The 22,350-nt window shown below is 48.1% G+C and overlaps 1 protein-coding gene across 1 annotated transcript in view; it reads right to left on the reverse strand.

Moving 5' to 3' along the window:
• Window positions 1–22,350, reverse strand: part of MDGA2 (MAM domain containing glycosylphosphatidylinositol anchor 2) — a 202,464-nt gene that overhangs the window by 36,862 nt on the left and 143,252 nt on the right. Inside the window, exon 9 of the mRNA XM_053945724.1 lies at window positions 12,157–12,426. Coding sequence (XP_053801699.1) covers window positions 12,157–12,426 — 270 coding nt within the window. The remainder of the gene's footprint in view (window positions 1–12,156; window positions 12,427–22,350) is intronic.

Consider the following 22,350-nt stretch of genomic DNA (forward strand, 5'->3'; position numbering starts at 1 on the left):
TGAGCTCCATATGGTGAGCTCTCTGCACAGAGCAGGGAGACAAAACAATTCCTGCTCCAGCTGGGCACCAAGGACAAATGATCCAAAGCTCAGGCCCAGGAGCACAAACAGCGTGGGCTGGAGAGAGAAAAACAAGCAGGATGGGAGTGCCTGGGCTAAAGCTGGAATGGGACAATGAACTGCAAGGTGCAAATGGAGCAGAGCTGATCCCAGTGAGAGCCCCCGGCAGCGCTCGTGCATTTTGGGACCATTTTGGTTCCTCTTGGCTGCAGCCCTGGCTGGGCTCTGGTGCTGCCCAAGGTGGATCCATGGAGGAGATCCTTGGAATAAATCCCTGCTTTATTCTGTGACTCCATCCAGCCTCTGCTCCAGGGCAGCCTTCTCAAGGCATCACCTGAAATCAGGCAGCCAGTGATTAACTCAGCCAGCCAAGAATTCACCCATCCATCGGGAAAAGGAGGGAAAACACAGGGAAATCATCAGGAAATAACTTCAGTTGGGCATTCCCAGATCCAAGGGTTCCAACTGGAGCCACCCCTCATTCCCAGCGTCCAAGGGCTGAGATCCAACTGCAGCCATCCCTTCATTCCTGGGATCCAAGGGATGAGATCCAGCCCCTCATACCCAGGGTCCAAGGGTTGAGATCCAGCCCCTCATTCCCAGGATCCAAGGCCTTGAGGTCTTTCTACTTCTATCCATACTTCTGCAGGGATTTGGCAGTGGGGATAATTGGGAAAGGGATGGAAAAACCTGGGAAAGCATGGCCTGCCTGTCATATGGAATATGGGAGAGGTATGGATTCATTAGTCCCTGCCCTTAACTGGGATTTTAGGAGTTTGTGACAAAACAAAGACTGAATTTAGGGATTTTCTCCTCCAAACTATCCCTGACCCAGGTGGAAATAGAGAGGGATTTCAAATTCAAAATGGGACAATTTCCATCAGCAGAAAAGCAGTGAGAAGAGGAGGAAAAAAGGCCTTAAAGGCCCCCCAAAATGCAAAGGAACAAAGGTAAAGTCCTGGGAATAAACAGCAACATGGCACCTATTGATCCAGCTTTTCTCTCCGACCACTCTTTTCTTCTCCAAGGATAAAAAGCCCTTTTAGCCAAGATATTTTTCCCAATTGGCCGGGGAAGGAGGACCTTCAATTAGCCTGGAGTGGAGGAGCAAACAACAATATTCCAAGGAGAGGGAGCAAAGCAAAACTGCTGCTGGAAAAAAGGGACTGCAGTGGGGATAAAAAGGGAGCAGCGGTCGAGACGATTTGTTTTCCTTGTTCCTGAGAAGTGGGAATAATGGGAAAAGCTCATGCTGGATGCAAATTATCCTCTTCCCACTCCCACTGCTGTTGGATATAATGGGATCTCTGGGGGGGACTGAGAGGAGCCGTAATGAGCCACTTGTCACAGGAGGGGCACTTGAACAACACCGGCACCTTTGGGGGAATAATGAGGCGCCTGAAGAGCTGCATTATCCCAAATCCCTGTGAAAACAACACCGGGAATGGAGAGGCTGGAAATTCAACAGCACAACACTGAGAGCTTCCCTTGTAAACTTTGGGAAGTGGGGATGTGGTTTGGTGTGCAGGAAAGCAGAGGTGGCTTCTGGAAGTGTGGGAGTTATGGGGAACCTGGAAATGTCCCCTGTCCCCAAAGCCCTTGGCTCTGGATCTTGGGAGAGGAGGGACCTGGAGCTCCTGGATATGATCCAGGGGAGGGATGTGAGGACGTTGGTTTGGTGCTTGTCTCCGAGGCTTCCCAGAGCTTTGAGTGGAAGCAGAATTTGGGCTGTGTCACACAGGAAGTTCAGCTCCTGGTCGGGAGGTTGGCAAGATATGGATTTTGGGGTGGGAAGATCATTTTTAGCTGGGATGACAGGAATGTGAGAGGTTTCTGGGATGTCAGCTCTTAATGGGCTTCCCACCTCAAAGCCCAGGTGGTCCAGAGTTTGTGGAGTTTCATCCTTGGGGATCCTGTGCCCAGCTCTGGGATCAGCAGGACAGGAGAGACCTGGAGCTCCTGGGTCTGGTCCAGAGGAGTGGTGTGAGGATGAGGAAGGGCTGGAGCATCTCCGTGCCCAGGAGAGGCTGAGGGAGCTGGGGCTGCTCAGCCTGGAGAGGAGCCCCAGCTGAGAGGGGCCTCAGCCCTGGGTGTCCCTGGGTGCAGGACCTTGGGCACTGCCAGGGATCCAGGGGCAGCCACAGCTGCTCTGGCAATTCCAGCCCAGCCAGGAATTCCCAATTCCCAATATCCCATCTAAATCTTCCCCTTTCCAGCCTAAAGCGATTCTCTGGCTCCTGTCCCTCCATCCCTTGTCCCCAGTCCCTCTCCAGCTCTCCTGGAGCCCCTTCAGGCCCTGCAAGGGGCTCTGAGCTCTCCCTGGTGCCTTCTCCTCTCCAGGGGAACATTTTCAGTGATGAGCATTTGTTGTGCAGCATTCAAACCCTCCAGGCAGTGCACCCAAGCATTTTCCACCAGCCCTGTACCAGTGTAAGGTCAAAATTGGGATGAAATCTCGGTGGCACTGAATTAGAGAAACCAAGAAAAGGGGGAAAGTCACTTCAGCTGCTCCATCCCAAGCTCCACTGGGATCTAAAAGATGGAGAAATGTCCTGAACAGAAGTGGATTGAGGCATTCCCCTTGTCCTGGCACTCCAGACCTTTATCCAAAGTCCCTCTCTCTGTCCCTGGGTTTGAAGTTGCTAAAAACAAGGGAACAACATCCCCCTCCCAGCTCTGCAATCCCCCAGATTCCCATTTATTTACCAAATGGACTGAAATATCCTATTGCAGAGCTTCGAAGATCATTTATTATCATCCCTTGGGATGGGATTCCAGCAGGCAGAGTGGTTTCTATCCCAGTTCTCCAGATTTTAGCAGATCTTGGTGCTGGAGTTTGATTTCACTCTGATAAAAAGGATCCCTCTCTCGGTGACCATTTCCCACCCTGCCTTCAAAGCCGGAGCTGTTTTCCACATTTCAAGGGGATTTCATTGTTGGCTTCGTGGCTTCCTTGACTTTTCAACTTTCCCTGAAGTGTTCCCATCCCTGTCATCCTCAGATCTCAGACAATAAATCTGGCTCAGGACCAGCTGTTTCTGACACCTGAATTTCTCAGCTGTCAATTTGTGGCCCCTAAAATCTGCATCTAAAACATTCTGCATCCTTGGATTCCACATTCCTTATTCCTAAAGACTTGGGGATTTTTGGTTTTTAAAATAAAAGGAAAGATGTTTAGCTGGTCCCTTCCAGAGAAAATGATCAGCCAGGATTCCTCATCCTGTGGTCCCTTGGGATCACTCAGCCATTAATCCCTGAGGAAAATAATCCCTTAAAGGAATTGTTGCTGGACTGGGAAGTGCAAATTCCAACTGGGATGAGAGCAGAGCAGTGCAGGGATCCCAGCAATGCCACAGGTGCCCCAAACCCTTTGTCCCTAAATGTCCCAGATCCCAGAGGGTGGGACTGGTGTTGGCTCCCTGTCCTGCAGGAACGAACAGTGGGAACTGTGTGGACACGGAGCATTCAAGGAATCATTTCCTTATCTGTTTCCTCCTCCTCTTCCCATCAAGTTCTGCCAATTCCTCGGAGTTTTGGGGGTTGCAGCAGCTCTGTCTCATGTTTGTGGCACTGCTGGTGGCAGGAGCTGGCTGTGAGCGCTGAGCAGAGCAGCTCCCACTCTATCACATTCAGGGAAAGGAAATAAAATCAGAGATTTATAAATGCTTCTCCTTTTGGCAATCTCAGCTCCAGCCCTTTCCATCTTTACAATGCTGGGAGAGCATAAATCCTAAATAAAACACTGCATTTAACTGTGTGAAATAGTGGGAGATGCTGAATTTATGGAAAATGCTGCCCCTTCCCGTGCTCAGCTTTATTCCAGGATCTCTGTTTTATGGAAGGGTTGCAGGAAGAAAGAGAAGATGCTTTGTTCTCTATTTGCATTTGGAGAAGGCAACATCTGTCTCCTCCTGGATCTGCCCCTCATCCCAATCCTGCAGATGGATCATCCCAGTCACCTCCTGCCTCCCCAAAACCATGGAAGCTGAAAATCAGGGAATTATCTGGCTTGGAAGGAACCTTAAAGGTGTCATTGCATTTGTGGCCTTCCCTTAATCCTCCAGGAATGAATTCCAGGGCCTTCCCTGTCCTCCAGGAATGAATTCCAGGGCCTTCCCTGTCCTCCAGGAATGAATTCCAGGGCCTTCCCTGTCCTCCAGGAGTGACTTCCAAGGTTTGGATTGTTTGGGCTGAGCAGCTGAAGGCACTTGAGCAGGGTTAAGGTTAATAAAGTCTATTAATATCAAAATATTAATAATAAATATTCCCCCCAATAGGTGGAGGAAGCAGCTGCTCCAGGGAATTCCAGGGACAGACAACCCCATACCTGCTGATCCCACTGGGAACTTGGGGATGAGACTTTCCCACCCGTCCCAGAAAAATCTCTTCCCAAAATATTTGCAGAATTATAAATATCTTGTAACTTGCAGGGAAGGGGTGATTTGGGAATAAAATGAACTTTTTAATGCCTAATTGGGGCACAAGTTTCAATTTATCTGAGGTCTGTCCATCTCCAAGGGGTTTAGAGGTTCCCATTCCAGGCACAGAAACCAAACATCCCAAAGAAAGAAACACGTGGAATGCTCCAGTGGCATCCACGAGATTCCTTCTCCAGGTGCCCTTCCCGTCTTCCTCCCTTTCCCTGGGGTTTTCCCGAGGATCCAGCTCCTCCCCAGCGGTACCCAAATGTGACATCTGCTGGCTGAGCCCTGCAAGAGCTCCCGTTCCCCTTCCTGCAATTCCTGCTGCTCCTGCACGGGACTCCTGTGATTTATTAAAAAAAAATATGGATATTGATCTAGCACCGATATCCAACTGTGACGGACAAAAACTCTCTAACAGTTTAAAGTTAGAAATGTATGTTCATTGCGGCGCTGGGCAGCGTGCGGGATTGCTCCCAAATGCACACTGCACCTTTCCAATGATTACAGAGTCCTTTTATCCACACCAGAATTGAATACCCAAAACACAAACACATATTCATCCTTTTGGTCCATCCCATTCCTCACTCCGTGTGCTAATCATTCCCAAAGCCATTAAGCATGCAGAGTTTGTTCCTTGAAATGGGTCGGTGGTCCCTTTCATGGGGAGGGGTCCCAAAATGAGGAAGTAAATGAAGTCTTCCTCATTCTGACCTTTCTACCTTTTCAATGCTAATATGACAAATGAACCTTGGTAGAACTCCCATTGCCTGTCTTCAACTGGTTTCAGAACAGAGGAGGCCCACAATTGTCTCATGTTCCTAAAAGCTGTTTGTCAGTTTCTATATTCCTCGTTATAAACCCAGCTAACTAAACATTGTGTTGACAAGCAATCAATTCTTAGTTAACTACTAACTCTTAACTTCATCAAGGCCTACTTACAAAATCCCTTTATTTTAATTAACTCTAGTAAGGTTTATCTCTAACTAAAATCTTAGCTCCTCTAAAATCTCTAAATCTCTTAAAGTTTATGTTTCACCCGATCCCGCCAATCCCCACCGACCCCAGGAGCTGAGCTCGAGATGTTCCTCAGCTCCGTTTCCATCCGTTTGGGGCCGTGAGCTGCGTGGCGCTGCCTTGAGGGATAAATAATCCAGTTTTAGCAGGATCTGGAGATTCCTGCTCCCCACACTGGGATGGGTGAGATTTGGAAAGCATTCCCAGATGTCCAAACCTGCCAGCATTCCGTGCCTTCATTTTTACATGGCTGCACACACCCTACAGGTGTGCACGTCTGTGCCTGGCACGAAGCAATCCCTAAAGGAATGGGGCCCACAATTCCAAAGAAATCCCTGGCTCAGTGTGGAGGTGACAATTTACGTGTCACCAGTGGGAATCCTAGAGAAATCCCACGGGAATCCTGCAGAAATCCCACGGGAATGGCGCGTGAGGAAGGGGGAGGTGGTGTCACTTGTCAGGGAGTGCCAAACGCCTGATTCCTGAAGGATGGGCAGGGAAAGGGATGGGATGTGGGCCTGGAATTGTAAATAATCAATAATGAAGTGTCACCACAGGCACAGGGAGGGAGCTGTGGCCTCTGAGGAGGGGGGAGATGGGGAAGCTCCTGGAAAAATGGGATCAGAGCACAGGGAAATGCAGCCAGGACAGGGTGCAGCTCTGTGGGATCTTTGGAGCAACACAAGGAGCAGGAGCGGCCCCTGGATGGACTCCAGGCCTGGCCAGGCTGCTCCCTGTCTAAAAGTAGTAAACCTACTAGAATTTTAAGTTTCATTTCTTTACACTGTCAATAAGAAAGAAAAAAGTTACGGAGAGAAAAGAAGCGTTCTAAAAGTTTTGTTCTGATTCTCATTACACAATTATTACTCTTTCTTTTAGTTGCTGTTCGTAAATTTTTCTTTATACCCTTTTAAAGTTTTGAACCTACTTTTCCTGCCTCACAGCAAAAGTGAGTACATTAGTGATTAGCCAACACTAAACCCACCACACTCATTTAGCACATTAGCCAAAAAAAATCTCAGAATCAGTGAAATCTCAAATTAACAAACCAGAACCACCACACTCCCCCAGCCCATGGGAATCACAGCATTCCCGAGCATTCCCACAGCTCTGCCTCCACACCTGGGGCTGCCCATGCCCATCCAGGCTCCATCCATGGATCCCAGCTCCAGCCAGGCCCCCCAAGGCTTCCCAAATTTCTCAGGCTTTCCCAGGAAGCTGCAGCTCTCCCCTCTTGGCATTCAGCCTCCCTGTCCCTGTCCCTTCCCAGCTGTGGGCTCCCAACTTCCTGACAAATCCAACAGGCTGCTCAACCACTCCTGAGCCAGCCCACAATTCCCTCACATCCCACAAAGAATCACTTTAGAGGGAGAAACCAAACAAAATTGCAACCAGGAATGGACTGAAATGAAGATTTCCAAGGAATGCCCAGTCCCTGTGGCTGTCCCTGGATCCCTAGAAGGGTCCAAAGCCAGGCTGGATGGGGCTTGGGGACCCCTGGGATAATGGGAGGTGTCCCTGCCCATGGAAAGGGGTGGAACAAAATGGGATTTCAGGTCTCTTCCAACCCAGACCTGTCTGGCATTCTGGATCACATCCAACAATGACTTTTTGGGGTGAAATCCCTTTATTTTCCTTCTCCCCTGAGGGCAGACTAGGAGGAAGGATTCATAAATCTGGAGCAGAGGGAAAACCTCACCCACCCTCTCCCTTCATCCTGGAATTCAATCCTCCAGCCTCGGGGTGGAATGAATTAACTTCATTTTCCTCTCCTCACTGCTGACAGGAAAAGCAGGATTGAGATCCTGCAATCCCACCTTGTCCCCTTCCCTAAAATTTGCCACTGCCTGCTCCTCTGACAAAGTAAATATCCCAAATTTCCACACTGGAATAATTGCCAAGCAGGTGTTTGATGGCTCAGCGTCCACTGCCTTGGCTGGGCATTGGACCAGGAGATCCATGAAAAATTCCTGTTTCCCAGTGGGAATTGTCGTTCCCACTTTCCCACCTGTGGTTTAAGTTGCCCTGCTAAGTTTTTAGGGCAGGACAGAATTTCCTGCCAAGGGCTTGGCAAAGCTTCTCCTCATCCCAATCCTCCAAATCCAGGCAGGAATTCAGCAGGAAACAAAACAACACCCCTGCTCTGCATGCCTTGGAAAGGATCTTTCCTGCTGGACATTTTTAGGAGATGCTCTGTTGGAATCTCCAAAGTTTTTAGTTAAAATAAAAACCCCTTTTTGTGGCAGATGAATGGAAAAGGATTTTTGCACTGGTGCTGCTGCTCCAGTTGGAATTTTAAAGCTCATAAAAGTGGTAGCCACAGCTTCTCTGGGATTTCTGTTCCAGTGGGAATTTGGAAATGATTCCAGCTCCATGCTGAGGAGCACGGTGCTACCAGGAACGGTGGCAGGGGCACAGAACAAACACTGAGGCAGAAATTCCTGAACAAAGCACCTGGAGAGGTGCCTGATCTTATAGGGCAATGTTTAGTTGTGGTTTGGACAAGGCAGGAAAAGGGAATCTCCCAGGGAATTGGGAAAAATGAGAGGATCACCAGCACATCCGAGACTTCATCCTTCATAAATGTGGGAAAAAACTAAGGATGATTTCCCAAAGAGAGGACAAAACATTCCTAAATCCACTAAATCTGAGTTCATGTTGACTTAAATCCATGGAGAGGGTTTGCCAAGGGATGGGGTGGGTATTCCATCCCTGGAATTGTCCAAGGTCAAGTTGGATGGGGCTTGGAGCAACCAGATTCCATTAAGAGTGTCCCTTCCCATGGCCTTTTCCAACCCAAACCATTCCATAATTCCAAGACCTTTCATGGAACAGGTCCATCCTTGCCCCATCCATAAGAAACAGGATGGGGGTAAACCCAATCCAAGGTTTGCTGTGCTCCATTTTGCCACTTGAAATATCCAAAAATCAGGGAAAACGTGGAAAACCAAAATATTTCCATGTGTTCTCCTCCTGCAAAAGTCCAAAAGATGCTTTTCATTAGAGAAAAGATGGGTTTCCAAAGAGTTCTTTCCAGAGGTGGACTCTGGGATCATCAGAAGGGATGATCCAGTGTCCATCTCCTCAAATCCCAGTTTTCTGGGAGAAGGGAAGGCTGGAGATGGGAGGTACCTGAGTGTCCCATGGATTAGTGGTGGGAGGTTGGACTGGATCATCTCCAAGGTCTTTTCCAACCTGAATCATTCCTGGCACCACCAGAACGCTGCCGTGGATGGGGAAAATCCCTTCCAGAGGTATTGGCAAGGAAGGAATGTTTGGATTGTCGGGGTTTGCTCGGCTCTCAATTCAGCATCGCCAGCTCCAAAGAGCTTCCAAGAGCTCCAAGGAAAGGGAAAGCTCTGATCACGAGCTAACAATTAAACCCTCCCCAATTAGCCCTTGATTGGCTTGATGTTGCACTTGGCTGGAAGCACTGTCGGGGTGATGTAAGACAAAGTAAATAATTAAAGATGAGCTCATTAATTAACGCAATATCCCCCAGCAGAAAAATTCCACAGGCCAGAACAACATGGAATTAATATTCCAAACTGTCTTCCCTCGCTGGTGGGATCAGGAGTTGGTTGATAAAAGGAATTAAGTCCATGGAATGACATTAGAGCTTTGTTTAGTCCTACCCAGGGCTGTGATGAATAATTGAAATATTGAATTTTAATATTAAATCTGCAGCCCTGCCAAGCCAGCCCCATCCGCTATGGACAGAGATTCCTGGTGGAAATTAAGGAAGGAATCCCACACAGATGTGTATCCGACCTGATTAAAGAATTTAATGGATAGGGTGCAAAATATTGTCTAAAAAAACCTAAAAATCCCTTTTTGGACACAACTTTGGGGACAAATTCAGCCCAGGGCAGCCCCAGCAGAGCAAATTCCAGCTCAAGGGGGTCAAACTTCCCAAACTGAGGAGAAATTTCAAACCAGGACTTGTCAGGTAAATTCAGTCCTAGGTAATCCTAATCCTAACTGGCTCCCCAGGGGCACAGAGAATCATGGAATCGTTCAGGTTGGAAAGGACCTTTAGGACCATCAAGTCTGGCTGTCAATCCACCCCCACAGCCAGCACTATCCCATGGCCTCAAGAGCCACGTCCATGGTTTTTGGACAATTCTAGGGATTGTGACTCCACTGCTGCCCCTGGCAGTGTTTGACAGCCCTTTCCATGAGGAATTTCCCCCATATCCAACTTTAACCTTCCCTGGGGCAGCCTAAGGCCGTTCCCTCTTGTCCTGATGCTTGTTAATGATGCAGAAAAAGAACAATCAAGAAGATGAAGTGGAAAGAGAAAAAGGAAGAGAAGGAGGAGGAGGAAGAGGAGGAGGAGAAGCAGGAGGAGGAAGAGGAAAAAGAGGAAGATGAGGAAGAAGATAGAAGAAGTAGGAGAGGAGGACAAGGACAAGGACAAGGAGGAGGAGGAGAAAAAGAAGAGGAAGAAGAAGAGGAAGAAGAAGGAGAAGGAGAAGGAAAAGGAGAAGGAGAAAAAAAAGAAAAAGAGAAAGAGAAAGGGAAAGAGAAAGGGAAAGGGAAAGAAAAGAAAAAGAAAAAGAAAAAGAAAAAGAAAAAAAAAGAAAAAGAAAAAGAAAAAGAAAAAGAAAAAGAAAAAGAAAAAGAAAAAGAAAAAGAAAAAGAAAAAGAAAAAGAAAAAGAAAAAGAAAAAGAAAAAGAAAAAGAAAAAAAAGAAAAAGAAAAAGAAAAAGAAAAAGAAAGAGAAAGAGAAAAGAAAAAGAAAAAGAAAAAGAAGAAGAAGAAGAAGAAGAAGAAGAAGAAGAAGAAGAAGAAGAAGAAGAAGAAGAAGAAGAAGAAGAAGAAGAATGAGAAGAAGATCCCACTTCATCTCTCCTTTGCAAACTGGGAACCTGCAAAACACAGAGACCAGCCCACCCTGCCTGATAAGCCCAGACCACAGTGAAAAAGCCGTTCCTGGGCTGTCCCCAGCTGGCCAGGCCAGGCCAGGCTGTGACCCAGCAGGGCTCAGGTGTGTCCTGGAGGAACCTCTGCCACCTCAGCAGCTGCTCCACGGAGGGAGAAGCTCCCTGTGCTCACCCCCCTCCTGCTCCAGCACCAAACCCTCCCTCGGGGAGGCTCTCCCGCCTCTGCCATTCACAGATCCAGTTTGATTTATTTGCTCCCAGCCCTGACAGGGTTTTCTGAAGCCACAGCCTGGAATGGACTTTTTGTTGCTCTCTGGATATGATCTGGCCCTGAATAAGATCTCGAGGTGGTGAAGCTGTGAGGAGCATGAACTCGGCTCTGCTTCCCCACAAACACAATTTGCCTTGTCACTTCTTATTTATTTTGAAGAGACTGGCAGGTTACATCTGCCTCGTGTTGGCCCAGATGCTATAAATTAACCCCTTTTCCACGTGTGATTTATTTGGCTTTCATCTCCTCCAATCTGGCTCAAAATATACAGGGAAAAAAAAAAAAAAAAAAGGAGATTCTGTAGGCTTGGGGGTCAGAATAAATCTTTCAAGCCAGGCTGCATGAAATGCTGTACTGAAAAGCTTTCTCTGAGAATACCAATGGTTTTCTGCAGCCCCAGTCCAGCACATTTCTATTTTCCTGCATGAAAAACCAGAAATAAACCAGCTAAAAATGGGTTACAACAACCCATTATTCCCCCCAAAACAAAAGCTCCACACAACTGCCACATTCCTGCCTTGCAGTTATTTATTGTGCTTTTTTTTCCAATTATGCCTAAGTGCCCCATTTCTTGTCCCTATTCACATTCCCAGTGAAATCCAAGCCTCCTTTTTAACCATTTCATCATTTTTTTCAGCGTTTTCAGTTCCCCAGGGCTTTGACTCCATCTGTGCTGCTGAGATTCGGGAGCACAACAGAGACACAGCTCTGAGAGCAGTGGAAAAGAAATTATTTCCTAAATAAAGTCGGTTTTAACTTTAAAAGACTAAGAAAAGCCAAAGTGTTACTTCCAGCATCCTTAATCCACCATAAATTAGCAGGATGGGACGAACCCTAAATGAGCCCAGGGAGGGATGGGAAATGGAAAACATGATAAAATCATTTTAGGACTCATTTTCAGTTTTGTGGTTTGCTAAAACCACTCCAGCTGCCCCAATCCTGGCAAAATAATTGCCTTGGAATAAATTTCCATAGTCTGGGACCCAAATCCTGATGAATAGTTTGAACCAAATTTACTCATTTGAGACTGAACTATTTTTCTGTTTTCCTTCAGAGATGCCTTTGGGATTGAAATCCCAAGGTTTGGAGAAGTTGGTGGCTGTGAAAACCCCTCCAGCAGGTTCTGAATGGTGTCAGCCAAAGGCTGGATCCCATTTGGAAGGGGCAGAACCACCCAGAACTGTGGGATTTGCTGTGTTCCCACCACATTTGTGCTGTGAGAAATTCCTGCCAAGGGGATGCCATTCCCATCACGTCCATTCATCTCCTTCTGGCTACTCCCAACCCGAAGATCCCGAACTCAAAATCTGGGAATCTTCCTTTTGTTGCTTGAGGTCTATCGAGCCTCACCCAACAAAACCCAAACCCTCCATGAACACAGGTCGGGAGAGAAACTCCAACCCCCCGGGAAAAACCGAACAAACCGACTAAAACTCCTTCAAAAAAAACCACTCAAAACCAACTAAAAAAGCCGCTTCATTCCCAGCTCCACGCCTCCTACCTGTGACGAGGAAGCTGCAGCGGCCGGCGCCCGCCTCGTTGATGATGTTGCAGTTGTAGATGCCGTAGGAGTCGCGGGAGAGGCTGCTCACGGTGTACTCCGTGGAGTCCTGCAGGTCGAACTGGCCCGTGCGCAGCACACGCCCGCCCAGGCGCCACTCGTAGCTCAGCACCCGCGTGGGGTACGCCCGCAGCACCCGGCAGCTCATGGTGACGCCGCGGCCCTGGCCCTGCCGCAGCTCCAGGAACGCCGGCTCCACCGCCGGCGGGTCTGCGGAGACACAGCGAGGGCAGAAGGGTGTTAGAGGGGAGAAACCAGGCCTAGGGACAGGATTAACCGAGGTTCTGGTGTGGGACCTGGCCTGGAGACAGGATTGATCCAGGTTCTTGTTTAGGATCTCTCCTAGAGACAGGATTGACCCAGGTTCTGGTGTCGGACCTGTCCTAGAGACAGGATTGACCCAGGTTCTTCTGTGGGAACTCTCCTAGAGACAGGATTGATCCAGGTTGTTGTGTGGGACCTGTCCTAGAACCAGGATTGATCCAGGTTCTTGTTTAGGATCTCTCCTAGAGACAGGATTAATCCAGGTTCTTGTTTAGGATCTCTCCTAGAGACAGGATTAATCCAGGTTCTTGTGTGGGAACTCTCCTAGAGACAGGATTAATCCAGGTTCTTGTGTGGGACCTGTCCTAGAGACAGGATTGATCCGGGTTCTTGTTTAGGACCTGTCCTAGAGACAGGATTAATCCAGGTTCTTGTGTGGGACCTGTCCTAGAGACAGGATTGATCCAGGTTAGGAACCATCCTAGGCATCCAAACTAACCCAGATTCCAGTTTAGGACCCATCATACGAGATAAGACTAACCCAGTTTCCTGTTTAAAACCTGTCCTAGGAATAAAGACTAACCCAGGTTCTTGTTTAGGACCCATCCTGGGAGAGAGGACTAACCCAGGTTCTTCTTTAGGACCAGTCCTAAAGATAGGACTAACCCAGGTTTTTCTTTAGGACCCATCCTAGGAATCAAGACTAACCCAGGCTCCAATTTAGGACCAGTCCTAGGAGACAGGATTAACCTGGTCCACTCCTGTTGCAGGAGGAATGGCGGGTTCTTCTTTGCACATCCTAAAAACGAAACACGTTAAACCCAGGTTCTTGTTTAGGACCCACCCCAGGAGAGTGGGTCAGCCCAGGTCGGCGTTTAGGGCCTGTCCTAGGAGACAGGAATATCCCAAGTTCTTGGCAGGAGATCCCTTGGAACGACACTGAATAAAGCCAAGAAGCTTGTCTTAACTCGGCCGGCGCTTGGAGCAACCTATGGAAGTGTCCCAGCCCATAGCAGGGATGGAATGAGGTGGGCTGGGAGGTCTCTTCCACCCCAAACCAGTCTGGAATTGTGGGACTTTGTTTGGATAAAGTGCACGAGGCAGCACCACCCCGGGCACAGAGCTGATTCTGTGCTCAGGTGTGGGCACATTCCCGAGGCTGCCAGAGATCTGGGAATGTTTGGACAGCGCTCCCAGGGATGCACAACCTGCAATTGTTGGGGTGTCTGTGCAGGGCTGGGAGCTGCGCTGGATGATCCCTGTGGGATCCTTCCAGCTTGGGATATTCCATGATTCCATGAACTCCCCACCCCAGGAGCTGCTGTCTGGCTTCACCAAAAATCATCACCTCTGGATCTTTTTTCTCCATTCCGGTGGAGGTTTTGCTGTCCCAGTAAGCCCGGAACGAACCGGTTCCCCACACCCAGAACAGCCCGTTCTGCCCTAACTCGACTAAAACTGATTTTAAATAATTCACATTCACAGCTTCAAACTCCGCCAGAATTTTGATTCCAGTAAAACATCAAATAAATAAAATATAACCAACATCCAGTGTGCGCACAGACCCAACTTCCCGCTGCCATTTGCCTTTGGAAAACTTCATCGTGGCTGGAAAATAAGGATAATCTGGCCGAGCAATGGCTCATGCTCAGCTCATGTCAGCACAGCTCTTCAGAGCCAGGAACACGCATGGAAAACGTGTTCCCAAAGGGATGTAAACCAGGGAATTCTGGCTCTCTAAAGAACTCAGCTCATTTTTTAACCCCTGAGAGGGAAGAATTCCTGAAAACCTCCCGTTCCAGGGTGGCACAGGGAGGTTTTGTATCCTCGTATCCTTTTATCTTTACATAAAACGTTAAAATGTTCCTGCTTCCCTAAGTTTCCCAAGGCAGCAGCTTTGCAGGGAACTGTTGGCTTAAAGACAGGAATTATCCTTGGGAAAGAAAATATTCCAGATCTCCGCTGCCTTCTCAGGAAGAGCTGGGAGTTGCCTCTCCCAAATCTCCTGTTTTCCTCTCACCACACTGTCTTAAATTATTTGAACTTCCCAAAAAACTCCTAGATCCTCCTATATAACGGATTTCAAAGGAATTATTAATCTGATTTTACTATTTTCCAGGCATTTTTCCACCTGGAAATGTAAGTTGTCCAAGGGGAAAGTTCTTCATGGAAAAGTTGTAAAATATTGGAAAAGGGCAGTGGAGTCCCCGTCCTTGGAGGGATTTAAAGCCCTGTGGGGATGGCACTTGGGGACGTGATCAGTGGTGGCCTTGGAAGTTCTGGGAATGGTTGGATTTGATCTCAGAGGGCTTTTCCAGTCTAAAGCATTCCAAGATTTCATGAGCTCTCCATATTTTTATGGATCATGATTACAACAAGGTACCCACTGCTGTTCCTGGTATAATTTGATCTTTACAATAAAGCCAAATTTATCTGAAATAAATATTTGATTTTAATTGGAAATTCTCTATTTTTTTTCCCCATTCCAGCCAGGATAATTCCATATCCATCACCTCTCCAGCCCTTCCAGCCACACCAAAATACACCTTAATATCCTGGGAAAATTCACCCTAAACTTGGAGCCAGGCACAGAAGAATCTCCAAAATAACAAGAAGAAGATGCTCAAGCAGCATCTGCTGAGGACCCTCCTGATCCTCAATCCCTGAGGGAGAGCACAGGAATTCTGGGACAGGAAAATCACGGAAGCTCCCTGTTTGAGGTGTTAAAAAGCCTTTAATGGATGATTTTTCTGACATTTTCTCCCCTTGCTTGTAAATCCTTGGAATGTTTGAACATCCAAAACTCATCTCTGGTTTGGAATAAAGTTCCCTCCTTTGTTTTCCTTGCTGCTTCCATTGAATGCTCCGAACCCAGGGAATGATTTCCCCTCCCCGTGGCACCTCAGTTTAACAATTTTAACAGGAATTTGTATTCAGGCCGTTCTCTCTTCTCCCCCTGCTTTATTTACTTATCAAGCTACTTTAGCCTTATAAACAGCTTTTAAATGAAACTTTCCCCCACCTTTAAGGTCAAAAAAGTCTTTAAGCCCCACAATTCCCATTTATCCAGGGGCTGATGATCCCCAGTGACAGGAAGAGAAAATTAACTCGGGCTGCTCATTCCCAAATCCCACTTTTGCAGGTAATAACTTTAATGGGAAAGGGAAGGGCTGATAAAAGCCCCAACCCGAGTCAACAGCTCATTTTTCCGTCGTTTTTTCCCCATTGTTTTTATGGGATTGTGACTTCCCAGATGCGCAGACAAAAAACTGGAGTTGTTTGTGACTTCTCTGCGTTGAACTCATTTGCATCAGCTCTTCCCCAAGGCTTTGGCAATTTGATTTAATTTACTTTTTGCCTCCTTATTCCTTTCATAATTCCACTATTAGTTTTGGAAAAATCTCCAGCAAAGCTGCCAAGGGAGCACGGTTCATTCTCTTCCACAATTATCTTTGGGAAGCAAACGGGGCTGGAGTTAAATCAGGCTCTCTATTAATGTTTAATGAAGTTTTTTAGCCTAAGTACATTCATGTTTTAAGGATTAGGAAACAGAAAAAGGAAAGTTCTGGAGCTATGCAGAGAAATGACAGCGAGATGCTTGTTTGGTTTGAGCCACACAGCTGCTCCTCACGGTGAGGGTTAAATCCTGGTTTTTATAGTGGGATTTGTTAAGGAGAAAATTCTGGGAATTTATTTCCACTGTGATGCCCCGAGCAGAGGCTTCACCTGCTGCTTTGGCCTCTCAATTTGCATTTTAAGCTAAACAAATAATGAGTTTTTTTCTCTCCCAGCTCCAGCAAGGGGAATAATAAATAAATAACAATAAAAAGTGGTGCCTCTGCTCGCTTTCCATTGGGTTTGTGGCCACTGTTGGATTCACCCCACAGGAATGTTATCCAACACTTCCGAATCCATCTATTCCCAGACTCTCCACTGCAGCCACATTTCCAGGTTTTTTAGCTCCTCAGGTGGGTCTGGAGGTGCCTGAACGGAGCCTGGAACTCAGGACACAGAGAAGCCCAGACAAGATGGGATTTAGGAGCTTTGGGAAGCCCCAGTGCACAGGGATTGTGATCCCTGTGAAATGGCAACAGCGATTCTCCAGCCAAAGCTTGGAACAGGGGTATTACACCTTGGAGAATGGATTTATTCCAGTGACATGAAACCATCGTGGCCAGAAATAAAAAAAAAAAAAAAAAACAAAAACATTTGACATCTGGGAGTAAATTAAAACAGGTGTGCAAATCTGTCCTGGAATTGTGCATTCCTGCCCTGCACAGATATATCCATGGTACAGCAAGGAAAATCCCTGTTTCATGGAATCCAGGGACATTTTGGGATGGAAGGGACCTTAAATCCCATCCAGTGCCATGGCAGGGACACCTCCCACTGTCCCAGGCTGCTCCAGCCCCAGTGTCCAACCTGGCCTTGGGCACTGCCAGGGATCCAGGGGCAGCCACAGCTGCTCTGGCAATTCCAGCCCAGCCAGGAATTCCCAATTCCCAATCTCCCATCCATCCTTGTCCTCTCGCACTGGGAGCCATTCCCTGGGTCCTGTCCCTCCAGCCCTTGTCAGAACTCCAAAGATTCTCGTAATGGACTCCTAATTTTTTCATCTTATCCCTAGCAAGGTCCTAATTTTAAGTTAGAGGGATTTTGATGGAAACTTTCAGTGTGAATTTATTATTAATTTAATTTTCTCTTGCATTCTGTGTCCGTGCCTGCTTTGCAGAAGGATTTACAATGGAAAATTCCGGTCCCCACTCTCAGGAATTTGCTAACTTGGGTTTTGTGCTTCGAGTTGTCTCCCCTGTCTGCAGAATTTGCTGGGATTTTCCAGGCTGGTGCCTCTGTCCTGGTTTGGCTCCTTGACAGGGCATTAAATTCTCTGGAAATCCAGATCCAGCCTCACTCAGCAACTCCCAGGCTCCTGAGCTTCAATATTTGTGCTGGAGCACGTGCAACATTTGCAAGTGATAAATATTCAGATGAGTAAAAAAAAAAGGATAAAATAAAAACTTTGGGGCAAAGCTGCACCATTCATTTCCCTCCATATCTGCAAATCTTGATTTGCTTGATTTGTCCAGCTGGGGCCAGAAGGGGATGGGTGAATAATGAGGAGCTTCCTTAAAAAGCCATGAAATGGGAATAATCCAGGGGTTTTTAAAGGTTTCTGCTCTTCTGAGTGTCTTTTATGGGCTCTGCTGCTGCTCTTCCTTGGATTTTATGGAATTAAAATTGTCCTGGCTGGAATATAAATCAATGAACAGCAGTGAACAACATTTTAATCCTGCAGACCTCACAAGGGGAGCTGTGGCTGAGCCCTGGGTTGTTCCTCCTTCTCTATGGACAGGTCTTGGATCCCAAATTTGTCTCTTCCATCCCCAGGATTAAGGAATGTGTCTGGAGGAGGAGGGACCCACTGGTGACCTGGAGAAAAAAACCCTTCGCACTCGTTTTAAAGCATTTTCCAACTCAAAACTCATGGAGCCGGGTTAGGAGTGCTGGGGGTGCTCACCTGGAGAAGGGAAGAATCCAGGGAGATCCTTGCAGGGCCTGGAGGGGCTCCAGGAGAGCTGGAGAGGGACTGGGGACAAGGGATGGAGGGACAGGACACAGGGAATGGCTCCCAGTGCCAGAGGGCAGGGATGGATGGGAGATTGGGAATTGGGAATTCCTGGCTGGGCTGGAATTGCCAGAGCAGCTGTGGCTGCCCCTGGATCCCTGGCAGTGCCCAAGGCCAGGTTGGACACTGGGGCTGGAGCAGCCTGGGACAGTGGGAGGTGTCCCTGCCATGGCAGGGATGGGTGGGATGGGATTTAAGGTCCTTTCCAACACAAACCATTTTGGGATTCCATTTGGGATTTGAACCAACTCTCCTCCCTTAGGGATCCAGCCAGGGGTGCAACATCCTGCTTCATTCCTGGAGCGACTCACACCAATATTCCTTTGGAATATTTAGCAGGCAAATAATTTTTTTTCTACTCATTCCATTATTTGTGGGGCTGAACTCCACTGGACATGAACAGAGCAGGGAAGAGGATGGAGATTGGGTTGGGAAAGGATATTAGGGATCATCCCATCCCACCCCTGCCATGGGCAGGGACACCTCCCACTGTCCCAGGCTGCTCCAGCCTGGCCTTGGGCACTGCCAGGGATCCAGGGACAGCCACAGCTGCTCTGGGAAATCCACTCCAGTCCCTCCCCACCCTCCTGGGATCCTTCAAGGACACTCAAATACCCCAGAAAGGAGGACAAAACAGGGAAGGAAGGTGAGAAATGCACACGGGAAATTCGAGATAAGGCACAAGGGAAGTGCTGGATTGTGCTCCTGGCTCCCCTCAGGCTGTCACTGACAGGTGACACCAGCTCAGATCTGCACACAACCCCTTTAATGATTAATGGGGCATTTTAAACGCTCTCCCCACTCCTGAAACCTCTCCCAGAGCTCCCTGCTCCGAGTTTTTTTAATTTTCCACAGAAAATCAAGGGAGCCGCAGCCCTTGGAGCAGCCTCGTCATTCCAGAGAGAATCCCAGAATAGTTTAGGCTGGAAAAACCCTCAGAGATCCTTGAGCCCAACCATTCCCAGCACTGCCAAGGCCACCACTGCCCCACGTCCCCAAGTGCCACGTCCACGTGGATTTAAATCCCCCCAGGGATGGGGATTCCACCACTTCCCAAGGCCTTTTCCATGGAGAAATTCTCCCTAATGCCCAGCCTGAAGTTCTCCTGGTGCCACTTGAGTCTGTTCCCGCTTATCCTGTCCCTGGATTCCTGGGAGAAGAGCCCGATCCCACCTGGCTGCACCCTCCTGCAGATGCCACCAGTGCCACCCACCTCCAGCACAGCTCAGCCAGCCCAGGTCACCTTCACCCCCAGAGCTGGGGTCACCACATCCCAACCACGCCCACGCTCCCAAAAAGTGATGGAAAGGGGCGTTACAGCCTCCAGTGCCAAATAAACCAGGGATAAACACGGAAAAACCAGCCAGGGAGAGGAGCAGAGAAACTGGAAACACCTGGGGGAGTTCTCAGCATGATGGCTTGGAATAAAAACTGTTTTTTACTCGGACAGGGGAGGCAAAAAGATGTTGTGAGGAGAGCAGAAAACACAGAAATGTGCACATAAAACAAATGTATGGACTTCAAACAGCACCAAAATCCCATTTTTACTGCTCTTCTGGACAGTGTTTGCAACAAATTTTATTTGCCTTGAAACAGAGATCAGTTTTCACCTCTATATTTCATTTCTCCTGTGGACAAGGTCACTTTAGACCCAAATGGGGTTTTTGCTTTTGTTGATCAGAGCAGAGAATTACCAATAAACCCCCCAAATTTCTTTCTTTCTCTGTCCTTGGGAGATTTGGGGCCTGTTTTATGTGCAGAAGCCGTGGCTTTAAGTTAAATTATGCATTTACCTCAGGGCCAGGTGAGGCTTTCATCTCCTTTAGAACCCGGGACTTAGAACAAACCTCAGAGAAGGGAATTCATTGAACTGCCCCTATTTTTAAGCTGCCAAGGTCAGGGCTTGAAAATTTGGGGTCAGGGATTGAAACCCTGGGGATGGCTCAGCCTGGGATCCATGGAAAATGAGAGGGACTCAGGTCAGAGCTGGAGGGCAAATTGTTCTCAGGTTCCAAAATAAAAAAAAAAGTTTTGGGCAGGTTTAAAGAAAAGAGAAAAAAACAAAAATAGGGCCAGAAGAGAAGAGCTCAGAGCAGCAGGACGGGGGCAAAATGGGAATTTATTGGAGCAAATTCTCAGCCCAGAATTTCTCCCTGATCATTCCTGGTGTCTCCTGAGGAGGACAAGCAGGACAAGGAGCCCTCAGCTGAGCTGGAATAACCAGTTTGGGAATACAAACTCTGCTTCCTTCCCTTCATCGCTTCCGGCATTCAAAAGGGATCAAATTATTTTAAAGGAAGGAACATTGAGACTGAGCATTGATGGAGGCACCAAATGACACTGAAACAGTGATGGGATAAAACCTTCCCTATGGAGCCAGGCTGGGAGAGCTGGGAATGTTCCCCTGGAGAGGAGAAGCTCCAGGGAGAGCTCAGAGCCCCTTGCAGGGCCTGAAGGGGCTCCAGGAGAGCTGGAGGGGGATTGGGGACAAGGGATGGAGGGACAGGACACAGGGAATGGCTCCCAGTGCCAGAGGGCAGGGATGGGTGGGAGATTGGGAATTGGGAATTCCTGGCTGGGCTGGAATTGCCAGAGCAGCTGGGGCTGCCCCTGGATCCCTGGCAGTGCCCAAGGCCAGGTTGGACATTGGGGCTGGAGCAGCCTGGGACAGTGGGAGGTGTCCCTGCCATGGCAGGGGTGGCCCTGGGTGGGATTTAAGGTCCCTCCAACCCCAAAGTCCCCCAAAGTTCAGCCCTGTGCATGGCCACAGGGAAAGAAGGAATTACAACTCCTAACACAAAACCACCCCATGATGTTCCCGTTTCAGCAGCGTCCCAATGTCCAGCATTAAAGCAGAGCCTTGCTCTGGAATGAAACTGCCCTGAGTAGATCAACCATAAAAAAAACCGCAGAGAAACAGGGTTTGAGTTCATTTGGATTTTCCTGGTCCTGAATGCTGGGAGTAATTAAATCCCATTTGGAAGATTCCAAGGAATCAGGCCCCGCTCATCATCTTTGAGTCTGGATTTGCATTTAGGTCCTACTCCAACCAAATAAAAACCTCAGAACTAAATAAATAAATGCATAAATAAGGGATATCACCTCTGTTTATAGAGCTGCTCTTAGGGCAGATGAATTTGTCTTCTGTGTCCAACAATGTCATGCTGAATGGAATAAACTCCAACATTTCCTTGTTTTCCTCCTCCCATGGGAGTCTCTAAAATTCTATATTATTGCTTCAAAGTGTGCTTTTCCCCCCCAGTGTTTTACACAGAATTGCCTTTTTGTTTCCAGTAAATCCAGATATTGCTCCTCTCCTTCTTCCAGCTGGTTCCTCTCCTGTTGGAGTTCATCTTCCCACTCAACCAATTTTATCAAGCCCCGTTTTATCTCCAAAATTGAATTTTCAAGGTTATTGAAGGAATATCTTTTTCTCTCTTTTCATTTCCTCCCCAAACTCCATCAGGGCTCACCTTGGATATATTTGGGAGCGCTGCACAGTCAGTGGGATTGCCTTGAAAAATATCCTGTAATACCCTGGAGTTCCCTGTTTTCCTTGCTTTCCCACCATTCTCTTGGAGCAGCCTGGGATAGTGGAAGGTGTCCCTGCCCTGACAGGGCTGGAGCTGGGTGGGTTCAAGGTCCCTTCCCACCAAACCATTCTGGGACTCTGGGATTCTTTCCTACATCAGCCAAAGCCCAAGTCCATGAGAAGAAATCAACACTGATCCATGACTGATTCCTGGAGCAGGGATCCGGGTGGCTCCAGGCCTCATCCAGCCTGGCCTTGAAGTGGATCCGTGGAGTTTGGAGAACCCTGAAGGTTGACAACAACCGTGCCCGTGGCAGGGATGGACCTGGAGGAGCTTTAAGGTCCCTTCCGACCCAAACAATCCGGGGATTTTTTGATTTTCCAATTCCGACAGAGATGTGGAAGCCTTGGCAGTGTTGGGTATCCTGCTGGGCTCGATGATCTTTCCAACCTCAGCCACTCCATGGGTTTATATTTGGTCTTCCAGGTTCCAAGCCATGGATTTCAGCTTGCAAAGGATCATGAAACCCAACAGGGAGAGGATCCTCAGGGAACGGGCACATTCCCGGGGCTGCCAGGGCTCCAGGAGCGTTTGGACAGCGCTGCCAGGAACAGGTGGGATTGTTGGGGGGTCTGGGCAAGGCCAGGAGCAGGACTGGAGGATCCTTGGGATCCCTTCCAGCTCAGGATATTCCAGGATTCCAAGATTATT

Source organism: Vidua chalybeata, chromosome 6, assembly GCF_026979565.1.
Source record: "Vidua chalybeata isolate OUT-0048 chromosome 6, bVidCha1 merged haplotype, whole genome shotgun sequence".
Lineage (NCBI taxonomy): Eukaryota > Metazoa > Chordata > Aves > Passeriformes > Viduidae > Vidua > Vidua chalybeata.